This window comes from Thamnophis sirtalis, unplaced genomic scaffold (genome assembly GCF_051295495.1).
Source record: "Thamnophis sirtalis isolate CommonGarterSnake01/CBP01778 unplaced genomic scaffold, rThaSir2_p1.2 scaffold_1, whole genome shotgun sequence".
Classification (NCBI taxonomy): domain Eukaryota; kingdom Metazoa; phylum Chordata; class Lepidosauria; order Squamata; family Natricidae; genus Thamnophis; species Thamnophis sirtalis.
In genome coordinates, this window is record NW_028261381.1 from 63,813,951 (window position 1) to 63,835,934 (window position 21,984).

General features: G+C 39.6%; 2 protein-coding genes across 2 annotated transcripts in view; one reads left to right on the forward strand and one right to left on the reverse strand.

Annotated features, from left to right (window-relative positions):
* Positions 1–6,186, reverse strand: part of TBX10 (T-box transcription factor 10) — a 21,917-nt gene extending 15,731 nt beyond the window's left edge. The window contains exon 1 of the mRNA XM_087703552.1: positions 6,180–6,186. Coding sequence (XP_087559678.1) covers positions 6,180–6,186 — 7 coding nt within the window. The remainder of the gene's footprint in view (positions 1–6,179) is intronic.
* Positions 2,983–20,372, forward strand: ACY3 (aminoacylase 3). Its single transcript, XM_087713731.1, has 7 exons — positions 2,983–3,175; positions 14,110–14,358; positions 14,736–14,931; positions 15,053–15,146; positions 17,141–17,248; positions 17,890–17,999; positions 19,750–20,372. The coding sequence occupies exons 2-7, from the start codon at positions 14,126–14,128 to the stop codon at positions 19,942–19,944; spliced, it is 936 nt and encodes a 311-aa protein (XP_087569857.1). The 5' UTR covers positions 2,983–3,175; positions 14,110–14,125; the 3' UTR covers positions 19,945–20,372.
* The last annotated feature ends 1,612 nt before the right edge of the window (positions 20,373–21,984 follow it).

The window sequence follows — 21,984 nt, forward strand, 5'->3', positions numbered from 1 at the left end:
TTAACTCATCCCCCGCCTCCCATGTTTGTAAAAATGCAATTGGAAATTAAAGGACAGTACTAGGTCACCCTTTTAGTTAAAGAATAACTCAACCAAACTTTATATTATATATAAGAGGTGGTTACAGCAGAAATAATTACATGGATGAGATGTAAACTATTTGACTTCATCTTAGACTGTGGTTTGTGAGTTTGGAAGATTTGCAACTGCCTCTCATTGACACTCAGTCTTGAGCCATGCTGACGCACGGCCTTAAACATATATCTCAGCAATGAGCCACTCCCCACCCCCAAGCTCATTGAGTGCTGAATGTGTGCTTTGAAAAAAATACTTGTCATCAAAAAGCCTGAAGCTTTTTCTTATAAAAATAAACTTCTGTTCCAATGTCCCAAAGCTACTTTTTTCAAGAGGCAACTGGACTTTCTAGGTTTTTTTTGAAGACGTTTTGCTTCTCATCCAAGAAGCTTCTTCAACTCTGATAGGATGGTGGGGAATGGAAAGATTCTTCTCCCATCTTCCCTGCCATCCAGTCAGAGCTGAAGAAGCTTCTTGGATGAGAAGCAAAACATCTTCAAAGAAAAACTAGAAAGTCCAGTTGCCTCTTGAAAAAAGCACCCTTGGGACAACCATGACCTGGATGACTGAGAATCTCTATAGACGTTCTATTCCAATGCACCTGTGGGTCCTTTAATTGAAAAACAGGGGAAAATGTTAAAATAAATATAAATGTATTTGTAGCAGATGGCGTGTGCTTTTTTCTGAATTCCATCTCCATTAGAAGAACAATCACATATTCAAATTGGTAATTGCTAAACTCATACGCTGTTGTTAATTTCAGAAGGTGGAAATGCCAAAACATGAATATCTGCCTAATATGGAAATCTTGGCTCCTTATTGCATATGATTGTGTCTTCTCAGAAATAAGCTTTCCTTAAAATATCAGAATATGTTTTCAGACATAAGTTATGAATTTGAAAATAAGTTTGAAAGCTGAGTTATGTCCTGTATGCTTTTCATAACCTTTTCTGTGCAAAACAGGAGAAGGCAGTACTAGCATCTTCAGAAGAGCTAGCTGAGATTTGATCCTGATGTAGTTGTAAAGATATGTACTCTGTCACTGTATAATAGGCATGAATAGGAGTCTCATACCATTTTAATGTGTCCCATTCCAAAGGGATAAGCTGAAATAGAGTGTTTCCCTCAGTGAAGAGAAGATGGAATAAATGATGGGATTCTTTGATTGACAGTACTAGGAACTGCCTCTCTAGAAGCTGCTAACGGCACTTGGCCAAGGAGTCACAAAACATATTGAACAATAAACTGGAGTTAACAAAACACAATTGGTGTGATCACATAATATACTGTATCTGAACAAGTCAACAATATTATAGATCAACATGATGGCTTAGTTCAGTGTTTCTCAACCTTGGCAATTTGAAGATGTCTGGACTTCAACTCCTAGAATTTCCCAGCCAGCATTTGCTGGCTGGGGAATTCTGAGAGTTGAAGTCCAGACATCTTCAAGTTGCCAAGGTTGAGAAACACTGGCTTAGTTCATGCAACAAACTAAGACAATGGCTGAGTTCCTACAATACTAGAAAAGCATATTGGGTAAAACCAGCCAAGAAAGGCTTTGACAGAGGGAAAGTGAGTGTAGGGACACATAACACATAATCCTTCTAGACTAATTTTTCATTATTCCTACCTCTTGAATACTAACGGAGATGTTGCTTTTCTAAGGGGACAGGTGGATTGCAACAGAGCCATAGGATGGAACAGGAGCAAAATCTGATTCTCAAAATATGCCAGATGTTTCAAGGATAAAGTTCTTTCTTTGCCTGGATTCAGAGGTTCTTCCCCTGTTTGCATGTTGCTAAGCCACCAAAATCTCCTGCCACTTTTTTGGGTTGTGTCCCCATGACATTGCTTTCATTTGGGTTCTAGTCCATGAGTGAGAGGGGCTTAATTCATTGCAGTATACTTTCCCCCATTATCTTGACATTGTCTAAGGCCAGCCTCATAGTGTGTAAAATCAGTTTTGTCCTGTGTTTCCTTGCAAGGAAATCAGGTGGTTGTAGTGATTTGAAGATAAGATGCAGGAAATCAATTAACAGAAATTGATTTTATGCTGGTAATTTTTGCTGTGACAAAGATGGACTGAAACAGAGGTGGGTTCCTACTAGTTCGCACCTATTCGGTAGAACCGGTTCGTCAAATCTACCGAACCGGTTAGAAGAGGTTCCACCAGTGGACCCGGAAAGCAGGCCACACCTACAGAAGAGGTTCCAAAACTTTTTGAAACCCACCACTGGACTGAAAGATCTTTAACTCCAGAATGGGGGGAAAGGCCCCTTAAGTCAGGAAAAAAGCAGCTATGCTGGCAAAATATCTTGCAAATTATGTGACAGAGATAGTATGAGAAAAGTTTAATAATTTGTTACACTGTTGACAGTAGATCATAGGAATACATTATTGCCATTCCATTCTTTCACAAGGGAAGCTGTTTGTTTGTTTGTTTGTTTGTTTGTTTGTTTGTTTCTGGCCTTAACTTTTTAGTCTTCCATTCATCTACCCAAATCACTAAATTTTAATTGAAAAAAAAATGAAAGGTTGCGTTGGCAAGAAAAACTAAAACATTGGGAGATTAAATTTCAGATCTGTACTGGGGCTCCTCCTTTCTTCTTTATTTATTATTACTTTGAATAGTTTCATTGTTTTGCTTTTTCAAAGTTCCTAAGGGAAAACTTCTTTAGGCTTTTTCGTTGTAAAAAGAATGATTTTCCTGCTGTGAAAATGTCTTCTCTTGTGTGTTACAAGGCTATTCATGACTGTTTTCCTAAGCCAGCTTTCTGAGGTTGGATATTTGGGTCATGAAGAATTTGGCAGTAATTCAGTTTTCTTTCCAGTTGTGAAAGGTTTTTCCCCGTGTTATGAATATATTTATATACAGAGAGAGAGAGAGAGAGAAATTGAGAAAGAGATTATTGTAATCTTATTCACTTCTTGATGAGATTCAGGTTCCACAACTTTATTTATTTTTCCTCCTTCAACTTCATTTGGATTACTTTTCTACCAGGACATTTCTGAAGTCTGTACTTTGGACTTTCAAGTACAGCTTCAAAGTTTTCACTAGAGCCTACAGGAGTTTGTTGCTTGAATCCCAGCTGTGGACCAGGTAATTATAATTCTTTCTCTCTTCCTTTCTGCCAAATGTCTGGAAAGTCTAGAATTGAATTTAATTAGAGGAAGTTTAGATGAACCCAGTTAAGGTGCAATAAAGTGGGACCAGAAAGCGACAAACAAGAAAAACTGCTGTTTAAAGCCAAACCCCTGGTGCTTTGTGATTGTTAGAGCAAGAACTATGACATATTTGCAAGCCTTTTCAGCCCAGTGGATCTTTTTAGCTGAAGCCCCTACAGTACCAGTACTTCCTACATTGGAAGTATTAGTGGGATTAGCTTTGTGAACTCCAAGCTGGCATGCCTGAGAGAACCAATGAGAAATCTGTCAGAGAAAAGGATCAGTTTTGGACCTTGAACATGGTTTTATCATTTCTTTAGATTTGTATTGCTGATGGGAACCACCCAAGAGTTTTCTATGATCTGGATCATCAGGGCACACTCCCTATAGCTGATGCGAAAGACTGTTGTCCCATACAATTCCAGTTAGGAAACGAGGAGTTAAAATTGTTCTGTCCAATAATAAACCAATTATTATCACCAGTTTTTAAAATCAGTTAATTGTTACTGTGCCTTACTTATATTAATGCTTTAATTCAGCTTATTTTCGCCTTGCTTTTTCCAGTAGAGCCTGGGAAACCACAATAATTTTTGCATGTTGTAACTACTCCATCTTGTGGTTTCATTACTCCATTTCCCTTTGTCCTTTTTATATACAGAATGCTTTATATTTTCACTAAAATTTTTGTTTATGCAAACTACTTATTTTGTCCTTTAATATGCCTTAAAATATCTACTTTTTGGCTCCAACTTTAAATAAAATATTCAAAATGATTGCTTTTTGTCCAGATCTAATTAGGACTGCAGTTTCATTGGGATAAAGAAACAAACATTCATTTCCTAAATCTGTTTGAAACTACCATCTAGGTGGCAGCCTAACCAATTTGACTTGATCTTGAAAAGCTAAACAAAGTTATATTTATTGTTTGGATGGGAGACAACCAAGAAATATGAGGGCTAAAGATGGATTGGAATTTAAACAAAACATACAGGTCCCCGAGTCAAGCCTGAATCAAGCTGAACTTTACCTCAGGACTGTTTGATTAGCAATCTATGTTCAGCCATGTATAATTCCCACAGGAATATGGGTATAGAACATGAGCTTGGTATAGCTCAATCTGGAAATGAGGAGATTAATGTTCTGTTCCTTTTATACAATTCTCTTCTTTTTGTACACCTTGCCTTGTTCTCTTCATTCCTTTCTAGAGCCCTCAGAAAAATTACATGTGAATGATATATATTTTAAAGCAGGTTCTCAAAAATGCAACAAATGTTTTGTAATGGCATGTGGGAATGACCTTTGAAAGCAGGGAGAAGAGCCTCAGCCATGGAAACAGTAGGATAAAGAGGCAGTTTAACCCATAGAAGGAATGTGGGAATGGTAAATATCTCAGAAGAGAACCATCCCAGTTTCTTGAGCTATAAAGGCAACAGGAGAGAAATGTACTTTCAAACTCACAAAATTCTGTTAATGTAACCTAATGTAACCTAATGTAACCTAATGTAACCTAAGTTCAGTTGTGTTGCTCCTGTACAGCCATCCAAAGGTTTCTGGAGATATGCACTTAATCTCTCCAGCTATCAATCTACACACTTGTGCAAAACCCTGAAAAAATGTGACTATATTATTTAACCAGCTCAAGTCTATTCGCTATTCTTCTATATTCAAAGAAGAACCTTCTTTCATTTTACCTGTATCTAAGGACATCAGGGCCATCCATCACAGAAAATTTCCTTAAAATAAGGATGATCAACTCATGATTAATTGGCTACGTATGGCCCCCAAACTCAGTTTGGCAACCTCCTGGATTTCATTGCCAAAATCCAATAGCAAAACTAGGGATGGGAGTGGTTTGCAACACAGTTCGGTTTTCTTTTAAAGAAAAACAGAACAAACCGAAGCTCCTCAATTATATAGGGAGTTTAATTATCAACTTCATTTAGCATCTCTCCAATTGAAATGGCTGTTAAAATTGAATCCATCCATCACTGCTCTTAAGCTGTAAATAATAAAAAACCAGGAGGAAAAAAATGCTCCAGGCAACATCCAGCAGCTACACCCAATGCCTGCAGTGCTACAAATTCTCCACAGGAAGAATCACTGGGTAGAATTGCCAATAGGGGTATGGCTGTTTGGAAGCTGCACAGTAAGCTTCCTAGCCAAGAGACCCAACCATCTCACCTGCCTTGTTGGCTAGAAGTCAATGTGTACCTACCTTCCCCTCTAAGGATGCTATCCTTCTCATTACTTCCAGATTCCAACTGAAGTGGTCAGGGCAACCCCACCACTTCCTTGTTAGGCATTTGCCACATTTCATTCCTTGGATGGTATTTAAAGTCACACAAGCATGTAATTAGATTAATTCATTCTTGTGGCTTAAGCATGTGTGCCCCTCATATACTGATGTACACAAGGAGCTTCGCCCATTGCTACCACAACCCCTTTAGCTTAATGTCCTGATTGCTTTCGAGGTGTAGCACCACCACCTGATGCTCCCGGGGACTGAGTCAGGTTCTTGCACCCTCAGGACATTTCCTTGAGATAACCCAGGCTGCTACTCTTTAGGATCCCCAACTGACCTAGATTAAAAAAATGCTACCTTACTATCTCCAGGATTTTGTTGAACAGGCACATGTGGAATCATCACACGAAAGGCCCAACTCAAGCATCAAACATGCTGCTTCTCTGCACAGCAATGCAACACAAGAGTAAGCTATCTTTAAGGCAGCCTTTCCCAACCTTTAAATTTGGGATGATGGGTGTTGTAGTCCAACTCTTCTCAATAGCACTGGTTTGGGGAAGCAGCATTAGTCCAATAACTACATCTCTACCTGTCCTAGCACTAGAGGAACCTAGTGCCCTAGAAGAATTCAAGATGCCCAAAGAAAAAAGCGCTAAGATCCAAAATATGGATGAAGTACATTGCTGGGTCCAATTACCTGACATTGTACGGAGCTGGAAGGCGGTGGGAAGACTCTGGCTCATTCAGTTCATTCCCTTCTCAGTCTTGCCATTTCCTGCTCTGCAATGCTCCGAGTTGGATCTCCAGAATGGTGTGAGCGATTTTATTTTCCATCACTGCAGGGCTGGGGGCTAGTGGTGGACGCGTAGCAAGAGAGGTTTCCGTTCCCTCCAATGAGCAGCAAAGCAGGGAGGAGAGTGAATCAGATAAAGGCTTGGTTGGGTGAAAGCAGCACATGCTAGAATCATCTGGTGTTCACGTCCATGCAGCCAACACCCATCGATTAATGAGCCCAATGAGCAGGTGACCAGGGGCAGCAGTCCTGGGACCACCTCCTGGGCTGAAATAATATTGCTAAAGCCAGAGGGCAAAAAGCTTCCTCTGAGGTATGGTGGCCATGACAGCTCTAATTGTTGTTAGCATTTCTCATAGAAAGAGAAAGAGAAGCCATGATGGAAGAGCCGAAGTCTGTTTCTAGTGTCAAGTGAGCAGGGGGCTCCTGGCCAGCTCCCAAGTGCCTTTCCATGTTGTATCAAAGAGGAAGGTTTCGCAAATGCAGTTTTTTCTCATTCCTGGCAGTTTAATAATGGGATGGAACACCTTTGCACATTTTCTTTTCTACATAGGAAATGATTACAGGCATAGGAACTGTCTTCTCCCCAACCAAACTTTCATTGCATGCTATTGTCCCAGCTGCCAGGTAGCTACTCTTTTTTTTCCCCAGGAATGTTATCTGGAGAATCTGTGGATTAGGGAATTCAGAGTAACAGTAATTTTGGCTGCCTAGGGCAGTGGTTCCCAAACTTGGCAACTTTAAGACTTGTGGACTTCAACTCCCAGAATTCTCTGGCTGGAGAATGCTGGGCAACTAATACTCACAAAGATCCATCAGAAAACATCATCAATTCTTTGTAATTAAATGGCTTTTCCTTGATTTTTAGATGGCTAGAATCATAGAGAGAGATAAGCCAGGGCAAGATATACATAAACCTGCCACATAGACATTATTATATCTGCTATGAATGCTGTCTGATTGATATTCACAGACCTAAAAGCTTCATTAATTCAAAGGAGAATTTAAGAGAGAACTACAACTACTTTAATAAAAAAGACTGGAAACCTTTTATAGACTTTTTTTTTCTGAAAATGAGTAAATTTGAATGCTGATTTCAGGATTTATTGATTAAAAAGTATTTTTATGGGAAGAAAGGAATTGTGATATACTTGGACTTGGACTTAATCTTCATAAATGTCAACGTCCACAAGGCAGTGACCGTTGCATTGTGAAGGCCAGGGGCAGGACATCACGTTACATTATCCGTGTGTTGTCCTGCCACTGGATTCTCAGCTTGTTTCACGGTTCCGTTGCCACGGGAACCAACACTCCCCATTTATCCGGGCTTGTGACCGGCTATGGTTTCCCATAGGCTGGGTTATTGTGATATACAGTATGGGAGAGTAGAGATCAGTGGTGGGATTGAAATAATTTATCAACCAGTTCTCTACCCTAATGATTTCTTCCAACAACCAGTTCACCCAACTGCTCAGAAAGTTAACAACTGGTTCTTCCCAAAGTGGTACGAACTGCTTGATCCCATCACTGGTAGAGATGGTATTTGCTACATTTATAACTGCTGCAAAGAAGATTGGAAGTCACTTTAGATCTTTCTTTTTTCTTCCTTTTAGTTATTCGCTTTTTGTAACCTATTTTTTTTTCTGTTTCTTCCTCTATGTTTCTGTAGTTTTTAAAAATCTTTTATTTAAAAAAATTATTAAAAACTTAATTCAGGAGAGGATAAGGCCTCAATCTTAAGTGGTATAAAGCTGGTTCTTTTGGCTACAACTTTTAATGTACAATTGACCTAGGAAGGTGGCTTTGCAATGATTGAGTTTCTTTATTTTGTTAAATGGGTTTATTTAATCCTAGTATGATGAGCAAACTACAATAGTGCTAAGCCAAAACCATTCACATCACGGCTTAGTACAATTTTAAAATCCAGCCATGACATTGGCAGATATCTCGTATACAATGCTAAATAGTTCAAGGATAATGCAAACACTGCTATTTCTCTGGAATCATGCTTTTACTGGGTCCATAAACATTTTTATTCTTACCTTCCATCATCTCCTCAAATACATAAATTTTAATTCAAAACTCAGTTCCCTGGAGTAGGACTTTCCTAGCCTGGACATATTTTACTTAGATTTATGAACTGTACTTGGCTTTCATATTCCACATCTGGAGAAGGATGCAAAGGTACTCTAAAGCCAGATGCAATTTTGAGAGAAACAATCACCAGCCAAACTCTGAAGATGATTGACACATCCAGGTGCCAACAGGGGACCTTGTTCCTCTCTCCCTATTGCTGCCTGGGCAAGGACATGGAGTGGATTGCAAGGGAGATGGCAAGTGAATGGACAATATGGACTGTAGTAACAGGACCTCACGCACTGAGGCCTTCCTAGCCCAGGTACCTTGGGGTAGATTTGGGGTAGGCCCCAGGCATATTTAAAATCAGGATGGATTAATAACATAACATTAATAACATATACACAATAGCCTTTTCAGATCAAGCCCACTGAAGCCCACTGAAGAGGAAAAGTGAGCTAGTGCAGGGGCAGCTGTCTGGTCTTTCTTCCCCGCCTCCTGTTTAGCCTTCAGGCTCCTGGACGTGGTCCTCCTTTTCTCACCATCCATCTTCTCCTGCCAAGCTAGTGACAGTTGCGCCTCGTCCTTTCTCACACCTGCTCATCTCGCTGCTCAATACCTGCCTAGCAGTTATATTAGAGCTGCCATGGGTGGTGACAGAGGGAGATAAATGGGCAGCCAAGAAGAGGAGAGGGAGAGACAAATCAGGGACGAGGGTGAAGAGCTGGTGCTATTAGAAAGAGGGAGGGGGGGAAAATCTCTCCCAGAAAGGAGAAGAGTTTGGGGAAGTCACTGATTTGAAAACAGGCCTCAGCTGAAGCATTTTGGAAGCAGACAAGAACAGTAAATACATTTCCTATTCCCAAAAGGGTATAAATGGGCTTTATGCCCCACAGTTCCAAAAGCATCAGGGAAAAGAAGGAAGTTTCCTCTAGTTTCATGTCACACCACTTAGGCTAGTGTTTCCCAATCATAGCAGCTTGAAGTTATGTGAGCCAATTTTCCAGGCAGCAAACTGCTCTAGGAGTGGAGGGCAGAGTTGCTCCTTCTATCCCTTTGTATCATGGGGACAGCAGTATTATTGCAGAGGCCCCAACTTCTTTTGAGTCCATGGGCATACATGAAATTTAAAAAGCATGTTAGCAGCACTCTTACAAAATGATGGCTGCATTTCCCTGCTTGAGCACAATAACCCCAGTTTCCAGAAGGCAAATTGCTGAAGTTATTTCTCCCAGCCCATTCTGTCATTCCAGGATGTTCTTCATACAACAGTCTCTTTTCTGCACAGTGGGACCAACTTTGAAACAATGAAGCCCACCATTGTTTTGATTTTCTAAGAATGCTTCTGAGAACTATATGGAGTTCAAAGGTACTCTATGGAATAAACACTGTTTATTTGAAATATTTTAACTTCCCATCTGCTCTACTGAGTGGCAATACTGACTGACCTAGGCAAATTTAGAAAAGGCTAAGCAGTGGCTCAGTGGCTAAGATGCTGAACTTGTCGATCAGAAGGTTGGAGATTTAGCGGATCGAATTCCTAATGCCACGTAACAGAGTGAGTTCCTATTACTTGTCCCAGCTTCTGCCAACCTAACAGTTCAAAAGCATGTAAAAATGCAAATAGACAAATAGGGACCACTTTGGCGGGAAGGTAACAGCGTTCCATGCGTCTTTGGTGTTTAGTCATGCTGGCCACATGACCATGGAGAAGTCTTCGGACAGCGCTGGCTCATTGGCTTAGAAACGAAGATGAGCACCACTCCTAGAGCCAGAAACGACTAGCATACATGTGCAGGGGAACCTTTACCTTTACCTTTACCTAAGCAGGGTTCATATGGTTGGTATTTGGAAGGAAGGAAATATCAGAAGTGTACACCTGACCAAAAAATTGGACAAACATCCTGGATGAAGACTATTACAAATTCCTCACGTAGTATTTGCCAAGAAAATTGTGTGATGTTGTCCATAAAGTCATTAGAGTTTAGACGACTCAAAATTAAAAAGAAGCAGCTGCTCTTAAAAAGAAGCAGGAACACTATGCCTCTCATTACACAGCTCTTAACAGGTTTCAAATATCCTAAATTTAAACAATTGCCACTGGGAATTCTTTAACCTGAAAGCTGTAATCTACGTCAAATATAAAGTAGTGAATTTTCTTGTTGAGCGTGTCATTCAGCCAATGGGTCCTTTTTGTTCTAAAGCTTATACAGTAGTTGCCTTTGAATTTGGAAATGCTTACTATTCTGTTTGTTTGCTGTTGTTATTTTTAATTGTGCTTGCATACCCTGTACTTTCATGGATATTTTTGTTCTTAGAGTTAGCCCAGCAAGCTTGGAAGTATATTAAGGATATTCATCTCAATGATAGTGATTACACTTCAACTGAGTAGTAAAGTATAATTATAAATAGGGTGTAAAAGTCAACAGAGATCCAGTATGGAATAGTAGTTAAAATCAGTTTGGGAGAGACCCTCTCTCTCTTAGTCCTGGAAACCATTTCTGAATGTTTCCAGGAAAAATGCAAGGATTAAAGTAGGTCTAAAAATAAGCAGGAATAGTAGCAAGAGTAAGAAGAAGATGCTACACTGAATATACAAACCAGCTGTCGTTTTACTAAACTAAAAGAGTGACCTGGATAACTTTGTTTTACTGGATCTTCAAAAGCGATCTGTTAAAGTTATGAAAAGTTTTGTAAGAAAGGGTGAAGAAAAAGATGAAAAGAAATCATATTACAAGACTTAGAGGGGATTAAAGTTCAACACATTTTTAGGTTAAAAATAAGAGAAATATAAAAAGAACAGGATTGTTAAAAGTAAAAGGAGGAAATATAAAGTTGGTTTATTTGGTTTTTTTTAATATAATTTTTATTGTACATTTTTCTTTATAATACATCACATTTCCAGTGTTGCAATCGCAGTGTACTGGCTATATCCAGTCCTTTTTGAGTATATAGTTTAATACACCCTGATTATAACCAATATTCTCTTAATCATACATTTATACTCTCTTTTAAATACATAATATTGTACATCATAGTTGTAAGCATTATTTTCATAATTGTACCATAACATTCTATGTATTAAGCTCTCTCCTTTCCCCTTTCTACTTTCTTCTCCTCCCTTTTCCTCTTCTCCTCTCCCCTCTTCTCTCTCTTCTTCTCCACTTCCCTCTCCTTCCCTCTTTCCTACCAAAGTTGGTTTATTTAATCAAGGTTAAAATAGATATATTGTTATATCTGGTAATTCTTAATTGACTTTTGATGACCAGGACAGAACAACAAGGCTTTAAATATTTGTTTATAGATTTTAGGCCTGGGAAAGAGGGATCATTTGTTGTAGAATTTTGAGAGAAAGCGATGTTACTAACATTATTTATACCTGTTATAAAGAAAGAAGTCTTTTTTTTCCTTTTTTCTTTTCTGCTCTAGTTTGTTTTGTATTTTTTGTTTAGTTTGTATTAGTTCTTGCAATGCTCAATAAAATTTCTCCTTCCCCCTCCCTCTGAATATATACACATATACACACAAAGAAAACTGCAAAGACTAGCTCAGCAATCCCCAGAAGTCAAGATTGACTTGGAGACACATACCGTACATACATACATACATGTATACATGCATACATGCATATATGCATACCACAAAGCTGCTTTAATAGAATTCCTAGACATGATAAGAGACTAACAGGTCTCCTATTCTTTTTGCCAGGGTTAGGCAAGTAGACAAGAATTTCAAGTTGGGTAAGTTTTCACATTGTAACATTCATAAGTACCAATACAGTTTTAAGCAGAAAAAGGATCAGGAAGGCTCTTTAGAGGGAGACTAGTAGCATGGGTTACTAGCTACTTTTATTGGAGAGGGTCAATGCTGGTTATTCTGTTTGCTAACTATCAGATTCCCACAGACAACCCCCTGTTCTCACTACCAAATATTGCATAGTGCTAAATACTATTCCTGGGTTCCTTTTGTCTTCTGTGATATTTTGAAAATGTAGTTGAACTCTTTTTCTGATTGGTTATTACCCTCCACTTATTAATGACTGTCAAGTTTCTTTTGTTAGTGTCACCTCAGTGCATATTTGAAATGCCAAATTTTTGAGGATTAAATTACAAGGGATATCCTGTTTTAGGATTGTACTTTGTCCCAATATATCTCACATTAAGCAGTGTACGGGCTATTTCATCAAGAATTTGCTCATACCAAAAGCACCATCTTCTGCTCTCTCCTACTTTCTTTCAAGAAAATGGGTAACTGGTAATTTCAGCATGTGTACTAATAACCCAGTATGATTGGAATTGTTTTTAATCTAATCAGAATAAGGAATCAGGTAATCTCGAGGGGGTATTCTACCACATTCTCTTTAAGTAGCATTTCTGATTACAACTCATGCAGCAGACAAGTCAAAGATGGAGGAATGTACCCCATGATACAGTGTGGGAAACGAAAGTAGAGGAGAATTAGCTCACCACAGATTTTGCAGAAGAATTGAAATGATACTGTCCACATCATGGATAGATGTGATTTTTCTAGAGGTGCTTGGGCTACTGGCACTTATCAACTGCTGACATTTTACTTCCTAGACTCTCAATTTCACCAGTGACATTCCTCATCTCTGTGGAGTTTATGCAGGTAGTCCTTAACTTACCACTGTTGCTTAAGGACCATTTGAAGTTATGACAGACTCATTAAAAGTTATTTACAACCAGTCTTCAGAGTTTCAACTGCTGCACCACTCCCGTGGTCACATGATTGCATTTTAGATGCTTGTGGCAACCAGCTCATATTTACAACTGGTTGCAATCTCTTTCAATCTGTAAGCACACAGAGGTTGAAAGGGGCTTTCACAAATGTTCAGAATCCTCATATGGAATTCATGTCCCACTCCCATCACGTCAGTGGGTGACAGTGGTAGATGAACTGTATTTGGAGCAGGAATGTCCACGTATATGTGCGTGAGACATGTGCCTCATAATATCATTGTGCAAATTATTTGTTAACACAACAATATAATATAAGAGACGTATCTCTTAAGAGTTGCCTTATTGGTGAGATTGGCAGCATATAAATTTAATATAAATAAACAAACAAACAAACAAACAAATAAATTGTACAGGTAGTCCCCAACTTATAACAGTTCATTTAGTGATGTTCGAAGTTACAATGACACTGAAAAATGTGACTTGTGAACTTTTTTTACACTTAAGGCAATTGCTTCATCCTCATGGTCTTATGATCAAAATTCGGATGCTTGGCAACTGACTAAATTATGACAGTTGCGGTGTCCCAGGCTCATGTGATGACCTATTGCAACTCTGTGACTAGAAGGTGGTTTTATGTTTTATGCTTGTTTGTGTTTGTTTGTCTAAAAACAAACAATTCTTTGTTTGGCTCAGTGGGTCTAAAAATAAAAAAGTTTCTTTAAAAAACAACAACTGTGTTGTTAACTCAACAATTGCAGTGATTCACTTAACAACTATGGCAAGAATGGGACAAAACTCACTTAGCAACTGTCTCACTTAACAACATAAATTTTATGCTCAATTGTGGTTGTAAGTCAAGGACTACCTGTACTGAATGCTGAAGATCTAGTGATCCATGGAGTCTCCACTCTTGTATTAAAACATTGCAGAACTGGGTACTGGGGAAGATTTAAAGGTAAGATTAGGGTCTTGGCTCAGTGGATTGCAGATGAGAATTCTCCAGTATTGCTAAAGGGGTTGTTGATAATAATCCCATGTGGTCTTCTTTCTCACAACAGAGTCTGAAACCCCATCATGTCACATCCACAATACCTTCCTCCCTTGGAACGCGTAGCAATATGCGGGGGCACTCATGGGAATGAAATGTCAGGTGTTTATCTAGTCAAGCACTGGCTACGGGATCCATCTGAGTTGCAACGCAGCACCTTTCGGGTCACACCTTTTGTGGGAAACCCACGTGCAGTCGAGCAGTGTGTCCGCTACACTGGGAGGGATCTTAATCGTACGTTCGCTGCAGCTTTTCTAGAGTAAGTATTATGCTTTGCCCCAATTTCTAGAGGTTTTGTAGGGAACACAAAGACCACCCTTCACAGGAACTATTGGGGAAGGCAACATACTGAAGCTCACATTTCTTTGTGTCAAATCTGAAGATGCTTATATGTCTAAGATTTCATTTAAGGTTTGTTCCCATAAGACTTTAAACTCACCTTACTCAGTATCAGGCCCTTCAAAACTGCTAGCATATCTCCATCTCCAACCAGTTCCAACCAAAGTGGCTTTATCCATGCTGGCTAGAACAGTAGAAGTTGGAGCCCAATATATCTGCATAGTACCAGATTAGAAGAAGCCTCTGCTCCCTATCAGAACTACCAGACTACCATTGTTTTGAACATCTCTTTCTCAGTACCAAGGCTTCAGATTCAGACCTTCATGAGATTCAACGTGCGCAGGAGATCAACCAGATCTTTGGACCCAAAGGCTCATCTGAAGCCTATGACTTTATGTTAGACTTACACAACACCACAGCCAACATGGGTTCCTGCCTCTTACTGAAGTCTGAATTTAGCCTGTTGTCCATACACATGTGTAACTACATCCAGGTGAGGTCATGTTCCTGAAATTTCCTAAAAATCTAATTCTTCTCCTTTTTTCAAGAAAAGAATGCTGAGATTTCTAAAAACAAACAAACAAACCTCATCTTCTTTTTCCCCACCTTTGCAGAAGCACTGTACAGTGAGACATTGTCCCATCTTAATCTGTCAACCACCTGGAGAGGAGGCTACTTTCATGATGTCAGTGGCTAAACACGGTCTAGGTAAGGAATAGTTCTCAGCCTAGTGACCATTCCTGGAAGTGTCCTGGAAAGACATATACAGAATGTCTGCAAAAGATGCATATAGCTCATCAATTTCAGTTGCAACATCACAAAATATTCTACTAACTCTTTATGTAATGTCTAATCTTTTGATGCAGCAGATGTTTCAAGCCAACTTTCACCTACATCAAACCAACTCTTACCTACATTGGTCTTGTCTGATATTGTCTTCTGAATCCCATTTCTATTTTGACATCTTTGTATCAAGATATAATACAGTGACAATATAAAAGGGCTGTTTTTCTATGGTGGGAGATTTAAATTTATTATATTGAATTAAGCAAGATAAGATTGGAATGATGTATTCTCACATTATTTAGTTTTACACAACTAAAAACTAATGAAAATTCACATCTCTCCCACCTGTTTTCCAAACTCTTACTTTAGTCAAATCTTTTTTTTCTTCTAGCACAACTTATTTGGGTTTCTCTTGAATGCATATGAAGTCAGTTGTTAATAAGATAGATGGGGTTCTCCCATTCATTACCCATACAGTATAATTATATTATGAAACAGGCTGAGAGATAATGGCCATTTCCACATTAGTAAATGTCTATGGAGATTCTCAATCATCCAGGCCACGGTTGTCCCAAAGGTGCTTTTTCAAAAGGCAGCTGGATTTTCCATAACCTACTACTAGATAAAGTAGAAGAATGTGGGTTAGACAGCATCACCACCAGATGGACTCGTAACTGGCTGACCAACCGTACTTCATCATCTTCATCAATGATTTGGATGAGGGAATAAATGGGGAACTCATCAAATTTGCAGATGACAAAAAGCTGGCAGGAATAGCCAACACTCCAGAAGATAGGCTTAAGATACAGAAGGATCTTGACAAACTTGAACATTGGGCACTATCTAATAAAATGAAATTCAATGGTGAAAAGAGTAAGGTTCTACATTTAGGCAACAAAAACGAAATGCACAGGTACAGTATAGGTGATACCTTGCTCAATAGTAGTAACTGTGAGAGGGATCTTGGAATCCTAGTGGACAACCATTTAAATATGAGCCAGGAGTTTGCAGCAGCTGCCAAAAAAGCCAACACAGTTCTAGGTTACATAAACAGAGGGACAGAATCAAGATCACATGAAGTGTTAATACCACTTTATAATGCCTTGGTAAGGCCACACTTGGAATACTGCATTCAGTTGTGGTCGCCACGATGTAGAAAAGATGTGGAGACTAGAAAGAGTGCAGAGAAAAGCAACAAATATGATTAGAGGACTGGAGACTAAAACATATGAAGAATGGTTGCAGGAACTGGGTATGTCTACTTTAATGAAAAGAAGGACTAGGGAAGACATGATAGCAGTGTTCCAATATCTCAGGGGTTACCACAAAGAAGAGGGAGTCAAACTATTCTCCAGGGCACCTGAGTGTAGAACAAGAAGCAATGGGTGGAAACTAATCAAGGAGAGAAGCAACTTAGAACTGAGGAGAAATTTCCTGACAGTTAGAACAATTAGTCAATGGAACAGTTTTCCTCCAGAAGTTGTGAATGCCCCAACACTGGAAGTCTTTAAGAAGATGTTGGATAGCCCTTTTTCTGAAACGGTATAGGGTTTCCTGCCTAGGCAGTGGGTGGGACTAGAAGACCTCCAAGGTCCCTTCCAACTCTGGTATTGTATTGTATTGTATTGTATTGTATTGTATTGTATTGTATTGTATTGTATTGTATTGTATTCTTGAAAAAGTCCAGTTGCCTATTGGAAAAATCACCTTTGGGCCCTACATTACTAGTTTTTAGTATTTTCCAATATCATATTCTCCAAGCAAAAAGTGGGAAATATTGCAGTTCTTGCTTTGCCACATGTGATCTATGTAGAAGAAGGAAAGATATATGTAAGGTAAACAAAGGCATTCCAACCTAATTCCATCATGATGTATTCTAACACTCCTCCTCCCTTTCTTCCTATAATCCCCTACAGCATTAGAGTTGGGTCCACAACCCCAGGGAGTGGCACGAGCTGACCAGCTTGCTAAGATGAGAACAATTGTGGCCTGTGCTTTGGACTTCATTGAGCTTTTTAACAAAGGTGACCTATTTTGATTCTTGGGACTGAGAAGCTCCATAAACGTGAGTGAGCAATATTAGCGTTAATGAGCTCAATTTTGGAGATGATCAGAATGCCATAGTTTTACTGATAAAGCAATGAAAGCTATGGCAACAAGCCCTCCCTTTGTCAAAATAAGACTGGGGAAAAAAGCCAATGGTGAGCTATCAACCAATTGTCATGCATTTTTCAGTAATATGTCTGGAAATATAATCCTGTTTCCCTCGTGTGCCGCAGACTAGTGATCTGACATGAGATTTATGCTGATCAGGCTCTTGCCTGGCATGAATTTTAAAATAAAGCCTAGACCAGTGTTTCTCAACCTTGGCAACTTGAAGATGTCCGGACTTCAACTCCCAGAATTCCCCAGCCAGCGAATGCTGGCTGGGGAATTCTGGGAGTTGAAGTCCGGACATCTTCAAGTTGCCAAGGTTGAGAAACACTGGCCTAGACATACAGTACCTTCCGATGCAGAAACTGACAAACATCTGAATAGGGATCATGAATTGCCAAGGGTGTTGGGGAATGAATTTGTCCATCTTCCTGCCTCACAGAGTCCTGATTGTGAAGACTGAGAATAAACTTTGTGTGGATCTGGCTGTCGGTCTGCTTCTTTTTGTTAGGCACCTTGTTCCCAGCCTTTGAAATTGAGGCCTACAGACCAGTTGAACGGAAGGACTTCCCCCGTTATCCCAATGGGGAGATTTCTGCTGTAATACATCCAAATCTACAGGTGAGTACAAGGCTGAAGAAGGAAAGAAGAGAGGGCCTATGTTTGTGTGGGTATGTGTAAGAGTGAGTGCTTGTGTGCGTGCACACACTATTTGCAGCTTTCTGGCTGCACTTTGCAACGTAATAGAACATTGAGTGCCTAAAACTTTGGACAGCTGTGCAGGAGCATTTTGCACCTTATCAGGTAGCTTTGACAACTGTCTATTTTTTTTTCCTGGGCAGCTCTGCATTTTATTTGAAATTAGGGCAATTTGACTTTTGACCCTTGCAACACTTTATATTGTAGCCAGTCCACTTGGGAAGGGATTTTCTTTTTTGTCCATCCCTCCTCCTAGATTCTTTTTCCTTTTTCTTTTCTTTTCAAGTTTTAGTAATTTTCTATTGTTTACATTTTGTTAGTGCTTAATAAATATTGTGTTGTTTGGGTTATTTTATTTGCTTAGCAGTACAGATTACATTTCTAATCCCCGCCCCTTGTTTCCAACCACTGGTAGAATAAGTTACAGATTTCTTCTCTTTTCCTGATACATAGAGCTATTCCTTACAACTTCAGAAGGTTTTTAATGCAATAAAATGAATGTAATTCCCCCCTTTCAATTAGCAATAAAATCCACTACAGAACAGAATCAAAATCAAAACATCCACAGCAACGTATAAAGTTAAGAACCATAGCAACAGGGATCCTCCAGCAAATACCTGTGCTTTCTTTTTATGTGGAATGGGGATGTTTGTAACATTAGAATACCGAGGAGTGGGGAGGGGAGGGCTGGGGAAATGGTTCCACCACAAATCCGCGGTAGACTAAAGTGCGCTCGACGAAAGCGCGTACGTGATGTCATCACAGCGTGACGAAAACGGCACGCTGTGAGCGGTAAATTTAAAATTAACGCGAAAACCTTACCCTAACCCCCCCCAAACCTAACCCTAAACCTAACCCTAAGCCTAACCCTTAACCTAACCCTAAACTTAATGCTAAACCTAACCCTTAACCTAACGCTAAACCTAACGCTAACCCTTAACCTAACCCTAAACCTAACCCTAACGCTTAACGTAACCCTAAATCTAACCCTAACCCTTAACCTAACCCTAACCCTAACCCTAACCCTAACCCTTACCTTTATGTGAATCGGCTTGCTTTAATTTAATTTTAATTTTAATTTAATTTATTTTTAATTTTATTTGTCGCGCTGCTGATGACGTCACATACGCGCTTTGATCGGCCGCGCTTTAGTGGACCGCGGTTTTGACGGGTCACTGGGGAAATACTCTTTTTTGCATCTCTCTTTGGTCAGTGAGCCAGCACAGCACTCCGTTGCTTCAGCAGGATCTCAAGGTTTCAGGGGCAGAAGAAATGAGGATTGCTGCATCCAATAACTGCATTGTGAGGGAGTGGAAACATTGTGCTAGGGCACTGGAGTTTAATTCACATGTGAAACTGTGAGATATTGTGAGTGTGCCATAGCACTGCAAGACAGAGGAAAATTTCACTTGTCAGAATGTTCTTTCCCTGATCACCGAGTTGTCTGCTTGAGTAGTATAGAGAGCGTAGGATAATCACATATCAGACTCCAAGGCAGTCTGCAATTAATCATCCAACAGTGACAGTGCTCCTTACAACAGTTTCATCTCCTGCAAGGATTGTTTCCAGCTCATCAGAGGATACTAGACTATTGAGGGGGCGGGGGATGCTTGCTTTGTGAAAACTTTGCGGCTATTTTGTTCTTGGTATAGTATCAAATCCTCTCCCTTAGGATAACGATTTCCAACCCCTGAAGCCTGGGGACCCAGTTTTCCAGACTTTCGATGGAGAGGATATTCTACATGATGATGATGATACCTTCTTCCCAGTCTTCATCAATGAAGCAGCCTACTATGAGAAGAAAATAGCCTTTTGGAAGACCAAAAAGGAAACATTCGCCCAACCAGCACTGCAGAAGGCATTTTAAGTATGATGAGTTGGTTAACAATCAAAGGCAATTGAAGTTTCTGTGTTGTGCACATTCTAAGAATCAGTGATACTGGAGAAAATTTATGTGGTCACTAAGAATCAGCACCAAATTGATGACATATAATGAAATAAATTATGCATGGCTTAGTCCATGTAGCAAACAAATTATGATAATCACTCCTTAGTTTATTGTCTGATGCAATTATCTCTTATGCTAGGGCAATATAGTGTGCACTTCTCCAAAACAAAGATGTGCCCTTGTAGTGAGAATTCCCAAGAGGCATGTGCACATGACTAGTGCGACCTCCCCCTTTTGGTACACTTTTTTCACCCTCCCCAGGCTCCAGAGGCTTTCTTGGAGCCTGGGGAGGGCAGAAACAGCCTCCCCGCCCTCCCCTGAAGACTCTCTGGAGGCTTCAGGAGCTTCCCGAAAGCCTTCAGAGGGCAAAAAACGGCCCTATGGGCAACCTGGAAATTTGGGAATGGTGACTTCCGGTTTGTCCGTAGGGCCGTTTTTCACCCTCCGGATCCTTCAGGGAAGCCTCCTGAAGGCTCCGGAGAGCGAAAAACGGCCTCAAAAGAAAGCCGAAGTCACCAGGCCATTGCCCATATGCATGCTGGAGCTGACAAGGCAATGCCTTGTGTGCCCTAACAAATGGTTCCGTGTGCCACCTATGGCACCCATGCCATAGGTTTGCCATCACAGTTCCAGAGTATATGGCAGATGCAAATAGTAGCATGCTTAGTCTGGCAATATTCTGTCTATAGGTATGGAACCAATAAAGAGCTAAGCTTGACATTAGCTAATAGTTAATGCATATCTTGGAGATTTTCAATCAGAAATTTTAGAAATGGCAAACAATTGTTTTTCCCCCCCTGTCTTTCAACTATAAAAACAAAAGGGAAGGTTAACATATACTTTGGTGATTATTAATTAGAAATGTCAATATTTTTTCTTTTCTCTCTAGATTGTCTTAGATTTTAAATGGTCATTTTGTTAACACATATTAATAGATTGTTGTTTAGAGATTGTTGCTTTTTGCGTTTGTGGAGAGAAGAGGAGAGAAAAATGTAAATAACCCTTAGTTAACTACAATAATAACAAAGATATGTTAGAGAGAGGAAATATTAGCTGTCCTAGTAATTGACTTTATTTTTTTTTCTTAGAATATGTTATAAAGATATAAAGATATGGCATATTGACTGGAACTGGGGGAAGGGGAAAAAATGCCAGCAGGTGGCTGTGTTTTTGAAATCTTAACCAAATGAAAATTGTGGTATGGTGATAGTAAAATATATAAATTTTTAACATATACAATTTAAACTGAATGGAATATATGTGATTGTGGACAAAACGCACGAAATGTACTTGTGACCAATGGATATGCTTTCTACAAGATGTAATGAAAGATGATGCTTTCCTTTTTGTGTTTTTTTTTTTTTGTAATAAAACTAATAAAAAAATTATTTAAAAAAAGAGCTAAGCTTGGAAGAATCACTATGTTTCAGTCTCGGTTTTGGGACCTGATAGTCCTTGAGGTTTTATTTGAGTATCTTATGCAAGATTGGTGCTTGATAGTCCATCTCATTTCTAAGATAATCTTTTGATGCACGTGCAGCAAACGTGATATACTGGCTGACCCAGAGATTGTATTCAGCCAGTTCTGACAGCTTCTGGAGAACCAGTAGTGGAAATTTTGAGTAGTTCAGAGAACTGGCAAATAGGCTGGCCCCACCCCTACTAGCTCCCTGCCTCCCATCTGATCTTATCTTGTTGCCCTGAACAGGAGAATGCAGCTGGAAAGCAGGTTAGTGGAGTGGGGAGGGAATGGGGATTTTGCAGTATCCTTCCCCTGCCATGCCCACAAAGCCACACCAACAAAGCCACGCCCACAGAACCGATAGTAAAAAAAAATGAATCCCACCACTGGGATGAGCCAGGAAAAAAATATTGTCTCTCAGATCTAAATCATCTAGATAAGGGAGATCCCAAACTCTTCAGCTGCTTAACCTCCTCATGACATTTCAGTTTGTTCAC